General features: G+C 40.8%; 1 protein-coding gene across 1 annotated transcript; it reads left to right on the top strand.

Annotated features, from left to right (window-relative positions):
• Nucleotides 1-26: 26 nt before the first annotated feature.
• otx2b (orthodenticle homeobox 2b) lies at nucleotides 27-5,228 on the top strand. The gene is made up of 4 exons (XM_080870489.1): nucleotides 27-355; nucleotides 2,418-2,625; nucleotides 3,188-3,339; nucleotides 3,840-5,228. Exons 2-4 carry the CDS (start codon nucleotides 2,529-2,531, stop codon nucleotides 4,461-4,463), a joined length of 873 nt encoding a protein of 290 aa, XP_080726615.1. The 5' UTR covers nucleotides 27-355; nucleotides 2,418-2,528; the 3' UTR covers nucleotides 4,464-5,228.
• The last annotated feature ends 18,552 nt before the right edge of the window (nucleotides 5,229-23,780 follow it).

Raw genomic sequence — 23,780 nt, 5'->3', positions numbered from 1 at the left:
CACCAGTGTGAGAGACGGAGACAGAGACAGACCTCAGCTCAGTCCTGCGGCTCCCATTGGCTGGCACTTTGTACAAAATCTAACTCAAACCACTTCACTCACAACACACCAACAAATCCTAAAGGCGTACATGCAGCCTCCCTCCTTCACTCCGCCGCTGTCGCAACGCTTCAGAACCTCATGTAGGCGCTCAACGCTTAACTTTTATCTCCAGTGAAGACGGCTGCTCCTGCTCTGCTCGGGTTTGTGATATTCTCCTTTTATGCGACAGGACGTCGTCGATTTCTACTGACTTTTATTATTTCTCCCGGAGGACACCAAGTAGACAAAGAATTTTCCAGTCATCCCTGCCAAGGTAAGTTCAGCTTTATTATTATTATTATTATTATTATTATTATTATTATTATTATTATTACACTACCGAAATTTAGTTAAAACCTGCAATTCCTCACCTGATCACTTCCTCGCCTAATCGTTTTCTTTAGAAGAGGAAGCAAAACGTTTCAACTGGTGCTAAAATAAAAACCCACGAAGACTCTAAAAGAGATCCCAGCGAGGAGGTTTCAGGTTATTTGTTGGCATTAAATATGCCGTCTCAAACCCAGGCTGTCACTGATTTTATGTGTGCACAAATACGGGTGCAATAGGTGCACACAACAAACTGATTTATTATATTAAAGAAAAGAAAAGAAAAGAAAAGAAAAAACGGAAATATTGTAAATCACATCAGTAAATCAGTAACTGATAAAATTACATTGTGATAGCTTCTGATACTGAAAACAAGACCAGACTCAGCGCTGGGCTGAAGTTCTCTTGATGTAATAATGGGCTTTTAAATAATTAATTGATTCCTGGAGGTCATATTTTACCAATTTCACACTCACTCACTGATCCAGGACTGCTACAAGGGCGTCTATCCATGTTTACTGAGTTAAGTTTCAGACAAAAATTTCCCACACATACACACACACTGCACTCGTGTATTCTGCGTAAATTAATACAGGATAAGGGCAGCAAAAATGGGAAACTGTGGAGGCGTCCAGGCTGAAAAGTTCACCGGAAAAAAAGAAGAAGAAAAGAAGGAACATTCGGGCCTGCTACTGAAAATTATTCCTGGGCCTCCTCTGTCTTCTAGCTCTCCTTTGCCTCGGAAAATAAATAATTCATAAGACAATAAACCAACACTTCATTTGGATGGATCCTGTTTGGGGAGGGGGGGTCACAATTAGGAGTTTAGCTCAATCAAGCAAATATCTACGAGAGTTTAATTTCTTTACTTTTGCTGATACTTTATGCTTTTTTCCTACTTTATATCAGCAAATTTGCGATGAAATCATAATTAACGCACGAGGATTTGCAGGAAAGAAATATAAAGAAAGAGAGCCGGGTTTGATTTGCAGGAAGCTCTGTGGACTCACACCAAACTGCAGCTCGGTTAGCTGCCACCTGGATCGCCTCGTTAAATTACGAAGAAAAAAAACATTTCTGATAATTAATTATTGGACAGAGTAATTATTATCGAGCGTGTGTGCGCGCAATTGGTTGACGGGTGTGTTTTAAGTGTGACAGATTGGGATGAGGGGGTTAAAACCGTTGGATATTGAAAAGAAAAAAAATGCAACTAATCAAGAGGCTCAGTGGGGATAACGCGTGAGGTTCACTGAAGTTGAAGTGACAGCAGTCAAATTTTACCAAGGAGCAAATTTGTTTATTTAAAAGAACTGCAAAAAAAATGTGTATCGAGAAAGCATGTGTCCATTTTTCTTTCACTGGTTCAATATTTTAAAATGATCTCCTTCTTACATAAAAATAACACAATTTATTCACTAAACGAACCTGAAAATTCAGTAATTTTTACTCTAAATCACATCAATATGGGCGCATATTAATCTTCATCATAAAAATGTAACGTTGACTGTGTGCTTTGTCAGACTAAACGGACTCAGACGTTTTAGTAACAATCAGTTCAACTTCAGCTGTTTTTCTTCTCATCCAATCGATTATTACATACATACAATCTAATGTTAACATAAACTAAATAATATTCAAAAATAAAAATAAAGTTAGTTCCTAATAAAATAGATAATTTGCCAGCAACTTTTATTTATTTTTAGCTTTTATTTTGAAGAGATTTATCTTCAATTCATGGTGTTTACTGTATAAAGGAGATAGTGGCTTTAACCTGTTGCAATCACAGTGCTCCTTTCTTTTTATTCGTTTTTTTTTTTTTCTTAATCGTGGGAGGGCGTGTGGGGGTTGCAAAGATGAGGACAGCTGGAGAAGTGGCTCGTGCTTTTTGAGGAGAGCCATGCGCTCTGGAAAGGACTTATTTCGCCACAGCGTCACGTAAATAGAGCCAATATCACTTCACGAGAATATCCGTCTTCCTCTTCTTTTCTTCTTCTTCTTTTAAACAGGTGCCAGGTGTAATACGGACCACACGGCGAACAGAGGACACCGAATACTCCTCGGGAGCTCCATCAATTTTCAAAATTTTCTCCAACTTCAGCACTCAGACAAACATTAGCATGATGTCGTATCTAAAGCAACCACCTTACACAGTTAATGGCCTCAGCTTAACTACTTCCGGCATGGATCTTTTACATCCATCAGTGGGCTATCCAGGTATGTTTAACCTCTTTGAAAATTAAATAAGATGTGATCACACAGCCTGAAAATGACTTAGGGCTCCTTGCTATTATGTTACAGCAATTAACCAGCCCTTCATATACCTTTTTAATTCACGAATTATTATTGCGTGTATTATTATTGTTATTCTTTCTTTTTTTTTAAAGGAAAACAAATATGAAAAATAAATACATTTATTAGACTGACCAGACCAATACAAACAAAAGGTGATGGAAAGTAGTCTACAGAAAACTTCTAGCGCACACAGTTTGGAGTGAGGACTAATCCTCAAGTCTCTCCGTGTGTGATTTTATTTTTAGATGTGGCTCCAGAGGAAATTACTGGCAAATTACTTTGATGTTTGCATTAAATTTTTTGGCACGTTAGACTCAAAGATGTCAAGTGCTACAATTTGCCACCGGGTTTTTTTTTTTGTTTTTTTTACTCTCACAGGACTCCTGCGTAATTAGTTTCAAATTTGCCTTTGATGACTTTTTTAAAATTGTACATGTATACATAAATAACCTATGCGATTTTTTTGTTTCTCTTGCACTTACAGCCACTCCACGGAAGCAGAGGCGAGAACGGACTACTTTTACGCGCGCACAGCTCGACGTTTTGGAGGCGTTATTTGCTAAAACTCGGTATCCTGATATATTCATGCGCGAAGAGGTAGCGCTGAAAATCAATCTACCTGAATCCCGGGTACAGGTGAGTCAACTGACGCCAAGGCATATTTAAAATATTGTTATATATTGTAGAATGAAAAAAGTGGCTTTGTTATTTTTTATTTTAATTTGAGAAGCATCAAACGAAACATTTCACTCTGGAACCTGTAAAGTATTTTAGTATTTTAAATAAATAGTATTTTACCTGTACTTGTATTTGATTTAATCTGGGGAAAATATATAACTCATTTGAAAGGAAACACAAGCATAAAAAAAATATTTTTTATTTTATTTTATTTATTTTTTGCTTTATATGTACTCTAAAACGCCCCCCACCTCACCCCGAACAGCAATATATTTACCGTGTTTTATAATATTTCAGTTATTAGGACTGTTCCAATTACGTTTAAATAATTTTACTGGGGCAAAAAAGCCTTTTTATACATATATATAGCCCCTTTCCTATTTTAAACGGTTAGTATAGCTTGGTTAGTATTTATGGGGACATTGTAATGAATGTGTTCAATTATGTTCCTGCTTTAGGTCTGGTTTAAAAACCGGCGGGCAAAGTGTCGCCAGCAGCAGCAGCAGCAGCAGAATGGGGGGCAGAACAAAGTGCGACCTGCCAAAAAGAAAAGTTCCCCAACCAGAGAAGTGAGCTCGGAAAGCGGGGCCAGCGGCCAGTTCACACCCCCCACCAGCACCACCACGGTCCCCGCCATCTCTACCAGCACCGCGCCAGTGTCCATATGGAGTCCGGCGTCCATTTCTCCCCTCTCAGATCCCTTATCTACCTCCTCCTCTTGCATGCAGAGGTCTTATCCCATGACCTACACACAGGCCTCGGGCTACAGCCAGGGCTACGCCGGGTCGACGTCCTACTTCGGGGGTATGGACTGCGGCTCTTACCTCACTCCCATGCACCACCAGTTGTCAGGCCCGGGGTCAACTCTCAGTCCGATGAGCACAAACGCAGTCACAAGCCATCTGAACCAGTCCCCGGCGTCCCTCTCCACCCAGGGATACGGGACGTCCGGCCTGGGCTTCAACTCCACAGCAGACTGCTTGGATTATAAGGACCAAGCGGCATCGTGGAAGCTGAACTTCAATGCCGATTGCTTGGATTATAAGGATCAAACGTCCTCGTGGAAATTCCAGGTCCTGTGAACCGAGCAATCAGCTATCAAAAAGTGCACAAACAGTGACGATCACACGAGACACAGCGCTGCCATCCCTCAACAGAACACTTCAGACTGGGTAAAAACGTGAGCCTGGTACACCGAGGCAGGGCTCTCAGGGGGGCCTCTAGTTTTTGGCATGATGGTCTTTGGTCCTCCTAGAGGAGAAGTTAATGTATTTTAGCACTGGCAAAGAGATTTCCCCTCTCCCGTTTATTCACCGGTTGTAGCCCTTCTTTATCTGTCAGTGCGTACCTATGTGCGTAAAAAACAGACAAACAAACAAAAAAACACCACCTGTTGAGGACGTCACAGAGTGGACTCAGAAAGAAAAACACACCACAGCCACGGAAGTAAAAGAACAAAACTCAAGTTAATAGTCCTGCTGAAGTGCTCGGGATGGACAGACCTTCTTAAAGCTTCTTAAACAACTTTGCCGCCCTGCCGGCAGAGTGTGTGACACGAGGATGGCGTGTGGACATGGATGCACTACTTTATTTAAGAAAAAAAAGTGTTTATAAGGAATCAATATGTAGTTTCTAAGAGACAATCAGTGTGCGTCTTATATAAATGGTACATATGTGGTTTCTTTTTCTTTCTTTTTTTATCTGTGCTAGCCTTCGAAACTGTGATCTGTTGTATTGTATGCAATTTGTGAGCCCCCCCTCCCCCTCGCATTGGACTCTCTGCTGTGATTTTATTAGATTTCTAACTTTTTCGTTTTCTTTCGTTTTTGTTTCTTTTGGGGTTTTTTCACCAACGAAAGATGCTAATGGTTATTTTTACTGCATCACAAAGAGAGACGAGACTTTCCAAGCACATGGTGGATGGTAGTAATAATCAAGGGTTAGCCATACTGGAAAAGACTCTCGGCTGCTGAGAGCTCTACACTTGCTTCCCCTCCATTGATCTCAACACACGGTGATTGTGGATCCTTTACTGGCTCCAAAGATGGTGTGACCTCACCGCTGAAAAGACATGAATAAAGGTCCTGTGAGCTTACTCTTTCATCAATAGACGATCTGTGTGTGCGTGTGCGTGTTGGAAATTAAAGTGGAACCCTGGCAATGTGCGCAAAAATCATGGTTGTTTAAGGGGGGGTTCTTCGTTTTCTACGACTTTAAGACCTAAAAATGGAACAGAACCTTTGTGGGTACTATTTTTTTTTTTCAATCGAGGCTGCGGTGGTATATGTGCGTGATGAGGCAAAGAGGGAAAACCAGAACTTTCGCATTAATTAAGCCAATAATGGCCGTCTGAGTAATAATTAGCCTACACTTGTGCGTGCCGACCAAACTCTGTTTTCTCACGCGTAATTAGTTTTTCTATCACGTCTTAAAAACAGCCCAACGCATTAACGCCCATGTGTTGTCTTTCGATGAGTTTCAGAGCCATCCAGTGTTCATAGTGGTAATGCGCCACATAAACTTAATCCTCTCCTTTCCCTTTATTTAATCGCAAAAGAAAAAAAGAAGAAGAACGAATTAATGCCGCATTGTTTCCGGTAGTGCAATTCAGACAGTGAAAGAGAGTGTGCGGTTTGAGAAAGCAGTGTTTAATCCCGGACTCCAAGAGATGTTAATCCCAATATTTTACCGGCGGGGGTTTCTCTGGGGCGCAGGGCAGCCGTGGTCCTATTCAAAGCCCGCGCGGCATGGCTTTCCACGCCTGATCCCTGGATGAGCTCTTTAATATAAAGGCTAATATTTAGTGTTTCACAAGTGCGCTGATATGACATCAATATATCAAGAAACAACGTTAATTTGCTCTCACTGCCCTGAAAATAGACCAGTGAGAGATACACATAAGCGAAAAATAAATTAAAACATACAACACTTGATTTTGGTTTGCTCTGTTGTGGGGTTTACAGTTTAAGAAGTGCTTATAGCAGTGCAGTTGTACAAAAGTAAGAAATTGGCTCAAAAAGAGGGCAAGAAAAACTCCGCACAATATTCCTGTAACTTTATTCCCACATGCGCGGTGTGTTTAATTAAGTGCAGAGGAGAGGTTATGTCTAAAGGGGGAAAAGAAATCAATACATTTTAGGACTCAAGAGGAGAAAGCTGCTTTTAAAAGAGGGTTTGTTGTTATTTACTTTTTATTGCTCCAACTTTCAAGTCCGACGTTACTCTTTAAGACGACAGACAATAAAGTCAAAGCGGGTATGGGATCTGTAATGACTCGACATGGTTGTGCAGCGGGCTAATTGTTAGAAGTCCAACATTCAATTAGCATCCTTGACATTGCCAATAATCTCTCTTTCATTGGAGTCTCCGCTAAAGGATCACACTAATTAAAAGCGTTGCTTGAAATAATCGAAGCGTTAAAGAGAAGAGCGACTTTGATTCCACTCCTGCGTGGTCAGAAAATAGGTGTGTGTGCGTGTGTGTTTGTTTTATGAGGTTGAACTGCAGTTTAGAAAGACTTAATTATATAACAGGCCGTATAACTTATTCAAGGTTGAAGCACAAACAGCAGATTATTTATGGGTTCTCACTGCTGGATGCTCCTTTTAATTTAGCCTATTACACACGCAGATTGCAGCGTTATTCAACAGTAAATTACAGCCTAAATTCGCGCAGTGCACCGCCAGGTTTAGCAACATACATGTATTTCGTTATGGTCATAAACAATGAAGCAATTGAACTCGGAAACAATAGCTTTGGTTAGTGGGTGACTGAATATTCATGAGATGCGTCAACAACTCCTTCATAGAGTCTGCTGAGGATGGAGGGAGGGGGTTCAGACTGCAGGGTCACTTTCAAATGCCAGACAAGGAGGGAAAAACTGTAAGAGAACGAGACAAGGTGCAAGAAAGGGGACTGGAGAATAAGAAGCATGGCAAAGGTTTGAAGATGACTCCCTTCAGAGACTACCAAAAGGCTGGTAACCCTGTTAAATGTAATCATACAGCAGCACATCACAAAAAAAGTGTAGGACACTTAAAAAAGTGTGAAGAACCTACAACATTATGACAGAAACAATCTCAATCGGAATAAATGTACATTCTTGAAAAGGCATGATGAGTCCCACAATTACACTTAGGCGTCCGCACATGACATGAAGAATTATATATAAATATATACACACACCGTAAACATACTTGTCACTTTCGCATTTAATGCTGAGTGATTTAACCAATAGCAGCTGAAAGGTTCCTTTTCTCCGCTTGTTATTCTGACCCCGGAGTCTCGTGTCTTCAAAGTGCACAAGTCATGAGAGGGATTAGGCGTCCGGCCTTCACAATACTTCAATACTTCATACACAGCCTACAATGAGTTTTAATCAAGACCAAAGCAGTCCTGAGGAGCATATGGGACCAACAGACGCTGCATTAATCCCTCTTGGTTTTTGTCTAACAGCGGGCCGCGCAGCGCCCCTCATCCCCTGGTCTGCTGTCCGGTCTGTAACAACTGCGAGTCATCCTCTGCATCATCGGCCTGCGCAAAGTTTGCCGGTTGAGGCCTCAACGCCCGCGGGAGGAAATGGGGAGGATTACAAACCGAGTGTGTGGTCTGATCGGGGGTTGTGAAAATTAGACAGATGAGAGTAAGTGATCCTTTTATAAAATAAGGCAAAAAAAAAAAAAAGACAAAGAAGAGGAAGAGAGAGAGATAAATATTAGCTGCTGAACTCAGTGAATTTTCATTTAAATGCAAAGAACACCAATTTTTATTACTGAGGGAGATTATTAAAATAGCTGGTTAGGAATATTGGACAGGTTTGGAAAAAGTGTAAACAATATTTAATGGCTCTGAATAAGAAAAAAAAACTGTAATTCAAAAAAAAGTCTTAAAACATGTCTAAAAGCCTGCATGCTTTGTACATATAGTATACTTGTATATATTTATGGCTAAAAATGTAATAATTCTTTTTAAATCAATAAAATGATGACTTTCAGGCGAATATGTACAAAAAAAACTAATACAAAATAATAAATAAATATTTTAAGATAATCCAGCAGTATCCCCTTGAAAGTGCTTATCCAGGCTTAGTCGACATTTTCTGAAATTATTTAAGTTTGTGACATCATCAATTAATTTGATAATCTTGTCAAAGATTAAATTAAAGGGGTTTTGTATAGCCTACATAATAACAGATTTAGATGTTTTAAAAAATGAAGTCTAAAGAGATTTGAAGTAAGCGCAGTAAAAAGCATGTTATTTTAATTTCTCAGACTGCTCACACAAATCCGTGGATTTACAGAGATCCAAAACTGATAATGATACTAGGAAGCTAGACTAGGAGGTCTCAAAATGCAAAGGGCCACACATTGTTCGTGCAGCAGCAGCAGCACCGCAGAACCTGTAACCTCAAAAATATCCTCAGCATTATTTGCTCCACGGCCGATTTATAGCTTTCTGTGGTAAAAAAAAAAAAAAAATGCATGTCAAGAGACTTTTTAAAAATTCTATGGCTACTGGGTCAACGGGGTCCTTTGCCCTGGTAAGTGCTCTTTAAAAAAACTGTTTCACCAAATATGCCCAAACATTTGGCTTATGATGTTCATAAGCCCCACAGGACACAGCGGGCTTATCAGTTCATTAGCCACTTGATGGCCTATTTCAAGTTATAGTAGCTGGGAGGAGGGTGATGGATGAGGATACAACCATCCATTACTGGGGCATATTTTTTTAAGCTATTCAGAAATGTAGAAAAAACCCACCAAACCCATAAGAAGATTACCAGACCTCAGCATATGTTAAAAAACACATTACTACTATACTTATGGGTCAACTTAATACCTAGTTAGATAAAGCTCACCTAGTTAAGACTGGGCATCCATCCATTATTTAACAAAACAATTTTAGACACAAAGGTATATATAAGAAATGATACATTTATACTCTGCAATGATTTTAGTTTTTTTAATTTATTTTGTAACAGTAACTACATTTTAAAAAAGCTGAAATTCAGCATTTTTTAAAACTCTTTGGATTAAATGTTTCCCAGACATTAAAAAAAATCTCTCCACCAGACAAAATGGAAATACTTTCAGTGTGGATTACGTGTCATCCTAATGGTGCCGAACCACGAGGAGAGAAGTGCTGAAATATTAAAAGTGTAACTGGTGGTTAATATGGCTCAAAAGGTCACACATATGATTTCAACGCGTAATATATTAAACAGAGCCACATATGGCTTCAAGTGAAATACACGAAATTCTCATTATTGTCAGAGGGGTGCAAACTTGGTATCATACGTCAAACGTGCACTGAGTCCTTAACAAATAAATATTTCTGTCTGTTACGAGTGCAAAAAATAAAAATAAAAAATGCATTAAAAAAATAACCAAAACTAATATTTCACAGCCTTCCTTTGATTCCCAGTTTTCTTTTAATTTTTTTGAGGAAGGCCTCTATATTGCATAAAATCTCCAGAAACAGTTAAATTTTTCCCCCACACTGCTGTCAAATTCAAACTTTCTAGCTCACAATATTTGTGCATGGTTTACTCCATAAAATGTAAAACATCAGCCAAAATGACTCATGGATATAAACTACTGTGTTACCCACATGCTATCCAGCTGAATCACAGCAAAGTGAGGATCAAGTGTTACTAAAAACAAGTACAAAACAATGCAAAGCACAAGAAACCTCCTCGATTGTGCCACTTAAAAACATTTACACAGCGAGTAAGCTTTTAATGCTCGTTTCTGTTTTACTTACTCAGTTTTGAAGGGGGAAATAGCGGGAACAGCTGACATTTGACATTACATGCAAAACCATGATCAAACCCAATAGTTAATGGCCTCAAACACACCTTTTGATCACAAACAGCTTACAAATTTAATGACTTCATGGTGAACTGAGCCAATTTCTCTCCATTCTTGCAGTATTCTCACCACAGGCGACGCAGAATATCAAAAACCCGCACAGTATATCTCAAAAGAGAGAAAAGAAGTTGTGCAACAATATACTTTAATAATTCAAATTAATACTCTGCCCTCTTAATTCAGCAGTGTCAATGAATTAATCCATAAAAGGCGATCTACTCCTCAGAGAATAATTCGCCATCACTAGCAGCAGAATGCTGCAGCGGTTTCCTCTTCCTCATCAACATCTGTATAGATCACGTAAGTGTTTCGGTTCCCCTGGTACCACTGAGCAGCGCACTAGAACAGATACCTGTGAAAGAGCCACTTCTCTCCTCCTCGTCAGGCTGCTAAGCCCACAAGACTCGTCGTTATAACAATTAACACAGGTACATGTGATGAGACCTCCCTGATAATTTACACCTTTCTAACCAACACTCTGTGGTTTAATCTCCTGCAAACATCCCTCTCTTGTGAGACAGGCCTATAGGAAGAACCAAAAATTAATTAGCTGAATCCAACAGATTAGAGCTCAGAGACCGCAGCTCAGATGGACAACAGCTAGTTAGAGTGCAGAGATGGCGGAGAAGCAAATCAGCCCCAGAGGAAGAATTTCTTCTTTGCTTATTTCAATATTTCATTGAGTGTTATACATCAATGAACTGTTTCAGGGTGTCATCGCACAAAAAGCTAAGCCTTTTGAATTCACGGCCTTGCAAGTGTACGCCTTCATCCAACGTGCCTTGAATACATGAAAGCAGCCGTCTCCATGACACACAAGTTCAAAACACATTTCAACTTCTAGAAAAATCAATGCCAACATGACGGCGCGGCTTTTCTTCCAGCAGGAGTCAATCTTAACTTTTCACTTTAGTCCACTGCATGGTTGAATAAATGGTAAAGGTGGTTTTTATCTCTTTTTTATGAAATATTTGGGACACTCTCAAGACAGATGGGATGGAAATCCAGTAATTTAGCAAAATACGAACACATTGAGACAGTAGAGACTTGGTTTTAGAAGTACGTATATAGAAATTAAGATACTTTATTCTTGTTTCCGAGCTGGAAAATGAGAACGTTCACATATTGGTGGTAAACTTGAAAATATTGCTGCTAGTTTCAAAGCCATCAACACTAAAGCACAGCTTCAAATATGTGAATATAGGCCTTTTCATGGCAAATATTCACACTTATAATAGCAAGAAAATCAGAGTTGTAATTAAAAACAGTAATGATGGCTGCAGGGTGCAGGTATTGTGCATGAACCTGAGCTTTCGTTAATGTCATTAATTATACCTGTGCACATCCTGTTACGATGACCCAGAATGTGACAAAGGCTTATTGCCACTATAGTATGCACACAGCACATCTTAGTATTAAAGCTTAGAGAATCTGGATAGAAGATCATTTGACAGCAAATGCTTTGACTTTTCATAGCAGACTTTTCAAACTTTGACTGTAATAGGTAACATGGTTCCATCTGGTTTCATGTGTGTTTTTAAAAGAAAAAGCTTTACTGTGATTGAAGCCAGTAAACAGAAGATATATGGAGCAGCTGTTCACTTAAAAACAGTTGATAAATCTTAGAATTACCAGGATTTCTGAATTTATTACTGATGAAATGTGGTATATTCTTCATCTATACAATTACACCCAAAATCAGTCTGGCTAAACCAAACATATCTTACAGCAAGACCTACATCAGATGTTTCCACCGCTGATAAGACGACTTGGACCTTGATAAGAACTGTTCTGTCAGCATTTCTGTTAGGTCTTGATTGAACAGCTGTCTTTTGGTGGTGCTAATTCATCTCAATTCTGTTAAGGTTAGACTTGGCCTTTTCAGAACCTTAGTTAATAAACTTCGGGTCATGGGCCCTAACATTAATTCATTGCTCTATAAGTGTTTGGTAGGCATCAAGGCCTTTAATTGGCAGTGGAGACCCAAACCATGATAATGCCTCCACCATGCTGCACAGTTAGGATGAGGTGTTTCCCCCTCCAAACATACCACTGTGTTTCTTTTGAAGTGTTTTTTTTCTTCTTCCTTTTTACAACATTTTTACTCAGTGATTTTCTTACAGTGGACACAGGAAGCTTTCTGTTACCCATTTTCTAGCACTTTCAGGACTGCATATCAAATTCACCCCTAAGGAACAAGGGCAAGGGTCTTGAAATTTCTCAATTTGTAGTTTGTCTAACTTTGAATTGAAGGACACCCGGGTCTTTGAAAAGCATCTCTGTAATGCGTCTGTAATCAAAGCACAGCTCACACCAGTCAAACCAGCCAAAATAATCCTTTATATACAGATAAAGAAAACCCAGGCCGCCAATCTCATTTCTTTAACTGGAGCAGCTTTTGGTAAAGTCTTTAGCACAGATGTTAATTTACTTTGTCCAACCTAGACTGTGACATGGAAAGTACACTGCATACCTTTCGTAACAGGAAAAAATTACGGAGATTAATAATTTCTTTTATAAGTAATAAATCCATAAATCCTCGAATTAGTTGTGGTTTCCCTCGCAAATACTCTGTATCACTAACTGGCACAAAGATTTTTCACTTGTCTTCTAATATATCTTAAAGAACCTGCTTTTGTTTCAGTCTTGATGTCAGTGAAATACAAGATGCAGTTTGACTTAATACAAGCCTACATTTTACAGCACCAGTGATTATTTGGTCAACTGGGTAACACATAAACAGCAACAGTTGCCCTTTGAAGACGTGATGCTCTAGAGCCTGAGAGCCAATATGGCTGACAACAGGCAAAACTGCTCTTCATAATGTAACCCAGAGACTTAATATGGCTTAAGGGTTGAGAATCTCTTCTAAGCAAAATCTTCCGGGGATAATCAAATCTCTCTCTGTCTTTATACAGCTAATTTGACAGTTTCAAAATCCTTCTCTGATCAATTTTACCTCTCTTAATCCCCTCTCACCCCCCCCCCCCCCCCCCCCCCCCTTGCACCTGTTAGTCTGGGTCTACATGCGTGCCTCCCTCTCTCCTGAGAGCATATGGAGCAGTGGCTGACCCAGAGAGTCGTTGAGTGTGGAGACAGATGCAGCCCCCAACCCTCCACCCCTCCTCCTCTTCATCTACCCACCATGACCAGCCCAACCCTCCAATCCACCTGTTTGGGTCACAAACCACGGGGATGAGTGGCTGCGCGCGTGCCACACCAGCGGCTTGGCCACTGCTTTGTTATCCAACCCAAGACAAAAGGGTATTTAGGGAGACCGGCTGCCTGCCCAAGGGGAACACAATGCCATGAGGCTGGCAGGCCTGTGGACCCAGGGACGCCGATCACGTGCCGACTTTATGTGAATAAGCGTTAGGGGGCATCTGTTGTGTGTGTGTGTGTGTGTGTGTGTGTGTGTGTGTGTGTGTGTGTGTGTGTGTGTGTGTGTGTGTGTGTGTGTGTGTGTGTGTGCACGCGTGTGTCTAACCTGAAGTATTATGCCAGACGATGGGGAATTAGACAAAGAAGTATGATGTGGGAGTTAGAGGGAGGGTACTTAAAAACAATCACATCTATTAGAATTAAAAGAGGTCTACACTTGAATAGACTGCTGTAGTAATAGGAGGTCAACTTCTGCTGCAAATAAAAGGCATACTAAACTACTGTATACTTCTATATCACTGCACAGATCCATAAAACCGAACACTGCTTCGTGATTAATGAACTTCAGTGCAGGAAAATACATTGTCGCGCAGGTATTGGGGTCAAGTCATAAAGGTTAGCGAGGTTGGGTCAAGTCCGCTCATCCAAACTGAGGATCCTGACCCCCCTGCTGCGATTCAAGCTCTAACATTTGCAGCCATTAATAACTTTCCTTGAATCAGCTTTCATCGGAATAAGTTAAAAGATAGAAATGTGACATAAACTGCCTGCGATCAAGACACTGTTCATGATCACCAATGGCAATAATGGACAAAAGCACGTACCCCCATTTTCAAAGTTGAAATTTAGCATTCAAGTAATAACATCTATACTTGATCTTAAATCGGCCTTAAAATGCTGCCACACAAGTGTCAAAGTCTTGAGTCACACTTGCAACATCTGCAAACATTCATCAAAATACTGTGTATAAGGCAACAACAGAGTTTTTGCTGCTCTACGCAGCCTGATAGTCAGTACTTGATATGAGCTACTCTCTACACATATCTGGAATCATCACTCCATACGAGCTGTCGCCACTGATTTTTAGTCCAGTTCTTGGATCAACTGAAGGGCCACATGCATTTCTCAGGTCCCATGTTTGCTGGTTGTTGTTTGATTTTTTACTGTTTCTTAAGGACATGACGTTCAGATACTGTTCTTGCAGTAGATGTAGAGGGTTTATAATTTTTAGGCCTGCCACTTTTTATTTTATCCTCCATTTGTCCAGTTTCCTCAAATCTTTTAATGAACGCTGCACACCACACTGAGATATGCCAAACTGTCAGCTAATAGGTCTTTGAAACCACCTTCTTGGTGCTAAAATGCTATTTTATGCCTCTTAAACTGAGCTATCATTTTTCATAAATTCACTTACAGAAATGGGAACAAATGAGGTGTTCTTGGATGCTAGTAACAAAGTGCCTAAAGATACATTTTAAATTGGGTGCTTGTTAAGTTGTCTGTTGTATTTAGGCACAACACTGGCTCATCGCTTGAGTTAGGTGGCTTTTTATAGGCTTGAATAATTCATAGGTCAGTGTTAAGTGGTTTAACAAAAACAAAAAAAGAATTACTTCTTAAGACCCCATTAAAAAAATACAAGAATGTCTGACTCTGTCAAGTGCTTGTTGTAACTTTTTTTCACAAAAGTCTTGGTTTTATATTCCTTACATCAAACATACCAAGACATGTTGGTCTCAGAGTACGAGTCTCAAAAGCAGGTCATACAACTTGGAGCTGGTATAAATGTTTAAGTCTGTTATGATATGGAGTTCATTTGCCCGGTCCAAAAAACAAAAACACACTTTTTCCCCCCCCGTGTGCGTCTTTGTTCAGCCTAGACGATATTACATCATTCTGGCAGGGGCGTTTGTATGTTATTGTGTCTATTGTGGCTTATACAGTGTGTCATGCTCTCTCAACAGGCACGGTTACACATGGCTTGTGGCGCCCTGACCTACAACTCCCCCTCTTGTTTGTCAGCAGTTGTTTGGCCTACTTTCATAAAGACAAACACAGCCATTTGTTTTGTTTTGCATTTCCATGAAAATGAAAAAAAAAAAAAAAACACACAAAAACTAAAACGGGGGGGGGGGGGGGGGGGGGATTGTTGTTGTTGCTGAAAGGATAGAGGAACTCGTGAACGCCCTTAATAGATTCCAACCCAAGTGACAAGATTTTGCCTGTTAAATTATGACTATTACCCCTGAAAAAAGATAATCAATTTCCCATCATGCTTTTAATTATCAACAAAACCTTTTTTGTGCAAGTTTTAGGCTCTTCTTCAACCTTCTGGACACCAACTGAACTACGAGCCATTCAGCCGGCAAGCCCTCCAGCTGAATCTGCCCCTCCCTCCTCTTTTCAGTCTATGGACAGCAAGGATGCTACAGTTCATTAATGAGTATGCTCCGTAGCTCTTTAAGAGTCCTTAATTACACTGTGACACCAGTCAGCCCCAAACTAGGAGGGGTACAGAGGGGAGGCACGCTGGGGGAGGGGAACAAAGTCCACAAACCTCGTTTCATAGAAATCAAAAAGGGGCACCTAACCTAGTCAGAATTATCAGTCAACCAATCTCATTCTGAAGAAAAATCAATTGTTTTGACACGAGGAACTTGATCAAACAAAATTGATTAGGTCTTTCAAAAGGTGTGACATGGATAGCACTCTGGGGCTAGGCGATGGACTGTGGCAAACACATGTGATTGAAAAGCTTTAAATGGGTGTCAAACAAGCAGGGACATAATGTTTGACTTAAATTATCAGCAGTCCCACAGGAGGCTTGTGGGATCGCTCCCCGGAGCCGGGTGTGTGTGCAGAATACAAACAGGGGATTCACCGGTGACCAGTGGGTCAGCACTGGAAGAGGGATGGGTGCCGGTTGCTCCTGTGAGACTTGGCGACATTCCTACGGCAGCTTTTTTTAATTTGCTGGACATGACCCCTCCTAGCAGGCGCTCACAGGGCACACAGCACTTCTAACACACAGCCACGGTTGCTTTGAGTGCGTGTTTGCAGCGTAGGTGGGAGGAGAGGGGGGGCGTTGTTGTTGGGTCCCAGATGGGGTAATGGGGAGTTTAGCATCAGGATTACAATGAAATAGTGTGGCTTTGAATTGAATAGAGATTACCCCAAGCTCACAGTGGTTACACAATAACACTGCTCCCCAACACCTCCACCAACAGGACAGGGTGTGGTCAGATATTTAATTCATACCCGTCAAAATTATTCTAAAATATTAGAGCATGATAACTGTCCTGTGAAAAATTACGTCTCGACCACTTTTACTTTACACGTCATTTTAAAACCAAAAACGTTTTAATTTAGCCTCACAAATCCCCAGTTTTAGCTATCAAAGTCAGTGGCAAGTACTGCGTATGTATAAAAAAATAATAATAATAAAAAGTCCCCCCCCTTCATGGTCACAGCTGGTTATTACTGCATTTTAAAGTCAAAATATGTAGTTGTAAAAATTGCAAAAGGCGTTCCTTTATGCTTTCTCAGTTATTCTCCTCTTCATCTTTCTTGCTTCTACATCACATACATACGCCAGGATGACTGACTAATCTGTTTGTTAAACATGTGTCTTGCCTCTGAACTCCCCAGCTGCTGGCCAGTCAGCCAGCCCAGGGAGATTGAAATGTTAAGAGCGGTGAAGACAGGTCCACTAATTAAATTCCCCAGGTTAATCCCAGCCGATCCCCTCACCACACTCTCCAACCCGCAAGGAGACAGGAGGAGGGCAGAAACCAGGGGGAACAACAAACAAACAAACATTAAGCGCTAACAATGGATGCATGAAAAGAAGAAAATCACAAAAAAACTGGATGAGGAACTGAAAGGACTGAAAAACCACATGTGGTGAGTCTCATTTAAACAAGCAAGCATGCAGACAAACATGCATCTGTGTGGGGAAGGGTGCAATAACTTCAACAAGCATGTGTAAAGCTAAAAGGCCACAATATTGGAGGAATCTTCATAAACAGCACACGAAAGCTCATCTACTGCTTCCACGTTGACAGCCATCACATTCCCAGGACTGCTTTGAAGAAAAGTTCATCAACACCAACCTCAGCCCTGTCATCGTCTCAGCATGTACAGTGGTCTCACGTCTGACCCTTTGCCACTGTACAACCGAGGACAGCTGACCAATGACTATCAAACTATGTGACCTTGGCAGCATCACAACAGGTGCTGCATTCCACCTCCTTAAGGTGTCACAGCTTCAGGTTGCAGAAACTACTTTCAAGCTGGCCTAAGAAATAACAAACTGGCTTTCAAAGAGGTTTCATCGTGACAGAGACCAATAATTGATCGCCCAAAACAATAGACATGAGCATGAAGTAATGACGAAAGAAAATGAGCTTAAGTTGGGAGCTGTCAAGTCTTTATACAACTTTTAGGGCACAAACACCATTACAGACAGAAAACAAATCTTATCTGCCTTTCTACAAATCAAGATATTTACCATGTCGTGAGCAATGGCAGAACAAAAAGAGCACAACCTCTCCCAAGGCAGCTCACTCTCTGGACAGTATTTACTAATAAGGAAATAATACTGAATTTTTTACATATTCACTTTGTTTTCTTTTTTCTTTTTCAGCATATTTTAAAGAGGCTTTTAAGCACAGTAAAAATCAGATACTTTAAATACACAAACATTATGCAGATGTATGTAATGGGTAACAGGTACTGATTTATAAGTACCTGGACATGAATAACTTGAGCTCATTATAAAATATCATATAGTTCAAACTAAATAGGCAGTATATTCACTTTCTCCTGACAACACTTTCCTTAAAGCTAAAACACAGTTTTCAATCAATTTCAAAGAAAAGCAGATATGAAATGCAAAAGTGAGGTCAGAGGTCAAATGTGACATGATACTGTAATGTGATATTTATAACCTCCATATACCAGTATAATTTCATAAATGTTGTCCATCCAAGCAAAGGCAGCAGAATTTTAACCACAGTTGTAAAGATAAGATATTTTATTAAAGTTTGACCTTATTTGAAGAAGCGCTCAGCGCTCCAAAGTACTGTGATATTTACAATCCCCTCCATACATGCCCCTGTATCAATACAAACAATGGAATAGCTCTATATAGCATTAGTATCATTTTGACCTTCAAATCAAGCTACTGACGTTGGCGAATAGGTCAAAGGTCAGCTGTTATATCTTTATACTGCATTTTCTATATGTTGACGATACACGCCACACTTGTAAAAATCATAGTTGAGTTTGAAAGATTTTTGTCAATTTTCTAAAAATAAATTATTGAGTTGACCTTGAAGGCCTGAGTGGATTTAAGCCAAATTTTAATGGAAAGTTTAAATCATAATTCACTGAAAACTGAACAAACTGACACGTACGCAGGCAAACGCTACCATAAACATAAACATAAATAATTACTGTGATCCTTACTCAAGCACACAATTTAACTATAAATACCAAAAGTAACTGATTTTTGCATTGGCATATCATATATCATTATATGATCCAATTATTATAGATAGGATGATGTATATGTGTAATTATCATTTTCATTAAAATAGCTAAATTGCTAAACTTATACCAGTGAGCAGCAATTCTGGCTGTAAATGTAGCAAAGTAGAAGTCAGAATATATATTTCTGAAACCTAGTGGAGCAGAAGTATTGTGCTTTAATAAATGTTATGTTCAAACAACACCAGACTGTTATAGTTAAAAATGAATGAAAGACACGTGCAGAACTTTCTGATACATCCACAGCAGATGCTTCATAACAAAGAAAAAAACTATAAAAGTGAAAACATTTATTATCGTCCCAACTGATCTACAGCGTTGAGCAGATGAGGTGAATGCAGGAAGTGTAGATTACAAAAGGAAAACTAGAGCAGGTGCTTTTGTACAAAGTGGGTGTGGTTTGGGGAAGATGTGGGTGTACGACACAGCGTAGGCGTGCTGCGTCACAGACACCACGCGCCTGCGTTGTGGCTTCGCTCAGAGGTGTAATGCCTGATTAGGGGATTACAGGAAAGTGCTTCTTTGCAGTTCTGTGAGAAACAATTATTAACATGTTGGTGTCTCTAATCCTGGATAAACACAGCTTTTCAAGAACAACAGCGAGTCTTTCTTCCCCTCTTTTTTTTTAAAAAAAAATCCATGTTTAAACCCTGTAGTCACTTGAACTCCAAAGCCTAACTAATACCAGCAGAGGAGACAGGCCAGTCTTGTGGAACATTGTCATTACAGAGGTTGTGCTCTTGGTGGAAGACATGGCTGGCCAGCAGGCCTTCACATAAACAGGGAAATCCAAATTTAGCTTGGGGAGAGAAAAGCATTGTGCTGAGCACAGCTTGTTGAAAGGGAATTAGACTGAAACATGTTCACAGCCTGTAATCTTTTATTTGTTTGTACACTTGTCTCATGTAATCTGCTTTCTAGTAATGCAGAGATGATTTCCTAAGTCATGCTGGGGAACCAGTGGATAATAGTTACAGGTGGGCTGTTATCACAAAGCACCGGAGGTTCGTGCAAATGTCAAGTTATCCACTTGCGATTGATGGACTCATAGGTCGCTACGAGTTTAAGAAGGAATTGTAACGAAACAGAAAACAGCAAGATTTTTCATAAAGTCGATGAGCCAATGCATAAAAAGCTAATAATTTTATAGATTTATGGGAATGCATTCAATATTATAAATGCTATTTAGTGCCAGTTGTGCCTGATAACAGTCAAGCAGGAAGCAATCAACCCACTGCTGATGCCTGAGCCACCAATCTACACACTTACAGACCTTACCACACACACAGACACACTTTATCATTTCAGTGTAGCCTGTGGCTCTAAAATACAGCACATCAAAACAACCTGTAAGTTTCATTTCTGATGCCCTTGAAACCTGCTGACTGGCCATACTGTCCACTACCTGACACTTTGAAGCGTGCCTCATCTCAGTCGTCTCCTCTGCCGCGTTTCTGTGAGGTCCTGAGAAGAAACGATGGACAACATGTCACGGCCTCGTTTTTCCTGCTATGTCAGTGTAACAAAACCCTCATGCACCAAATTTGAAAATTCAATCAGTGGAGAAATTGGTATTCCTCAAACAAACAAAAAATACATATCTATACTGCACAGACTGGATTTTTTTAAAAGTGTGTAAGCATATCAGTTTGCTTTTTTGTCTCTCTTTTTTACCTCGGGTTTAAGTCAGTTTCCACAGAGAAAGGGGGCAGGGCAAAAGCAGTCCTAAAGGTGCTGGTGCTTGTATGTGATGTGGGGATGTGTTGTGCCCATCTGGCAGGACAGGGTTTAGCCCTAATCCCAGAGCCCCTCTGCAGGGGAGCCCCAGACTGTTGATCACTGCCCCCCTGCTGGTTCCTCCACACCCCTGACCTCAACACCACATAAACGCACAGACTGCTGGCAGAACAGAAGAACACAACACAACTGCACATAAACAGCAGAGCAGTGGTCAGCTTTACACTTCCATATTCCACTCCGGCAAATAGTGCCTTATGATATTCAAGTTGCAGGTCAGTACTGAGTTCGGTGACCACTAAGTACACACAGGCAAAAGTGTCCGCTGCACAAACAGAAACACAGAGGAAGACGAGAAAGAAATGTGACCCTAACAGAAAGGAAAACAGAGAAACATACCCACACACATGCAGAGGGCACGGAGAGACTTGTTTTTGTGAGGCAATATGGAATAACTAATTTATCAAACACACAACTATAGACAGAGTAAATATACACACACATAATTACAAAAACATAGACGGATAGGCAAACACACAAAGACACCCAGAAGCAGTCACCCAGCCATACACACCACACACCTAACTACTGATAATCCCCCAGACACAGGAACACGCACACACACACACTCACACACACATACATACAGAGCATCATTATGTTTATCACTGTGAACCAGCCCACCGACACCCATCATTCTAATTCCATTTGTCTGTTTAGATTCGTTTTGCTTTAATCCTCCCTTGTTTGTGCACATCTGCAAGCACTGCAATAGTACAGACCGAGAACGAGAGGAAGAGAGAGAGAGAGGTACAGAAAGAGACAGAAAGCAAAACAGAGAGAGAGAGAGAGAGAGCTCACAGGGAGCACTCTCCCTCATGACATCCTGGTCCCTGTAGCTCCAGCAGAAGGGGCAGACAGGCGTATCTCCTTGCCCAGGGAGAAGCTCCCTGTCCCAGCCACGGAGCCGTCGCCAGGCCCGGAGGCCCCTATAATCACTGCAAACAGTCAAACATCCAGTCACACAGGCTCTTACACCAACACAACATTACAGGCTTTTTACACAGTATTACACCACATCTTATTATCCCATTCAAGTCCCTCTATTAGCTCAATTGGATGGTGGGATTTTCATTTGTAAATCGGGGGATTTCAGATTAGCTTGTCTGTCAGCGATGAAATGCCCCCTGAGACTGTGAATTATGTGACCAATCACATATGAATCAATGCTTACACATGCTGCAGCTGCATGAATGGATGGTGTCAGCAAGAAGAATTAAAACAACTTTAACCTAGATTACGTGTTGGGTGTACAGTACACATATTTAATTAATGGTCACAGCTGCAATGCACAAATGCCACCGTTTCAATGTACACCCCACAATAAGCAGTGTAGGCTTTATGTGGCAAATAATATTCAGGTCTAATGGGGAATTATTAAAGAGATAAATATTAGCTTCCGTACACACCTAGCAGCAACATTATGCAGAACTGAAGCTGGTTGGTTGAAAGGAAACGAATGAATTACCCCTCTTCCTCCCCGGGCCTTCCATTCAGATACAGAGTGAGGGAAAGAGAGGCAAGAGAGAGGAAAAAAGGCACCCCGAGCTAGTCGAGAGACCCGGCAAATTATGAAAATGCCTCTCTGTGTCCTAAATGGAGGCCGAGCTCTTTAATGTGGCACAAAATTAGAACCTGGGGGAGGAAGTGTGGCCCGCTTGATTGGCGAAACCCCTCCTGGCCCACTACCCCCCTTCTTCTCAAAGCACACTGAGATATTATCCAGTGCCTAGTGGCGCTCTCTTGTACTGGGAAAAGTGAAGGACCCCAGAGAGAGCCCAGGGGCGTCCATAAAGGTGCCTAATTTGTCAGTTTACTCCTCAATTATTTAAATAGATCTAAGAAGGGAGCGGAGAATGAGGCTTTTTCCTGCCTCTTCTCAGTCAAAGCAGAGAGACCTTTCTCCACGGTAGCCATTTTCAATTACGCTCCGCACTGCTGTCTTTGATATACAGAAGTGCTGTAGTGGAGCGGGGCTGTATCAAATAAACAAATGTGTGTACACAAGATAACAACGGGAACTTGGGGATAATATTCAGCCTGCTCGAAAGAACTCAAAGTTATTTCACATTTACAAATTTGCAGATTAAAACAAACTTTGTGGACATGTGCACACACAGGAAGCACACAGACACACGCCGAATGTTTTTCATCTGCTAAAATGTCACGAGCGTATGATCGTACACACCGTACATTTACACTTTTATCCGTGAGGATTAAGGTACGGTTTGGATACAGGGGAGGGACCTATTGTTACTCATCCCTCTGCTCTCCTGTCCATCTACACCATCAACCTACAACCTCATCTCCCGCTATCCTATCAACCACGCACACCCAGCTGGAGTACCAACTCCAACAGCCTGGCAATGCCACCTCCCCGCCAGAGAGACCACTGGAGGTATATGGAGCCTGGGGGCAGAGATTACCAAGCGGTTGAAAATTGATCCTGGAAATAGAGATGTTGTATTCCCCAACCCTCTGACCTCTAATCCCTCGGATATCTTCCTCTATTGTTTGGTTTGATTTACTATTGGGAGGAGGCTGTGTGGGCTAAAGAGGACCAGGATGCTGTGAAGCTGCAGGGGGGTCCACACAGGGTCCTAATGTGACCTGATCACTCACAGGTTTTTGGTGCAGGCAGGTAACGGACCCTCTCTTTCTCTAACAGCTGTGCCACAAACCCCAAGTGAGATAAACTCATCTCTCAAACAGTAAATTTCAATAAGCACTATTTATGAATGGGTCAAATGCAGAGAAAAACAAGTAATTTCCCCATGGGGATCAATAAAGTATCCATTATTATTATTATTATTATTATACGTAGGCAGCATTGGCAGTGCAGGATCCAGCTGCAGTACAACGGTATAGGTGCAACCACACAAAGACATGAGCAGGAAGACAATGTCAGTTTTTTTTAAACACAGTAAAGAAACTTGCAAATACAACATACAAACAGTAACACAATGCAGGGCACTACAAACACCTGTACAAATAAACTTGCACACATGCTGCACCTGACAT

This window comes from Rhamphochromis sp. 'chilingali' (genome assembly GCF_963969265.1).
Source record: "Rhamphochromis sp. 'chilingali' genome assembly, chromosome: 21".
NCBI classification, from domain to species: domain Eukaryota; kingdom Metazoa; phylum Chordata; class Actinopteri; order Cichliformes; family Cichlidae; genus Rhamphochromis; species Rhamphochromis sp. 'chilingali'.
The sequence above is the reverse complement of the archived record's forward strand: the minus strand, read 5'-3'. Positions and strand labels throughout refer to the sequence as shown.

Coding starts and splice junctions, on each gene's coding strand:
- otx2b (XM_080870489.1), top strand. CDS start 2,529: ATGATGTCGTATCTAAAGCAACCACCTTACACAGTTAATGGCCTCAGC. Junction 2,626..3,187: donor TCCATCAGTGGGCTATCCAG/GTATGTTTAACC, acceptor TTGCACTTACAG/CCACTCCACGGAAGCAGAGG. Junction 3,340..3,839: donor TACCTGAATCCCGGGTACAG/GTGAGTCAACTG, acceptor TTCCTGCTTTAG/GTCTGGTTTAAAAACCGGCG.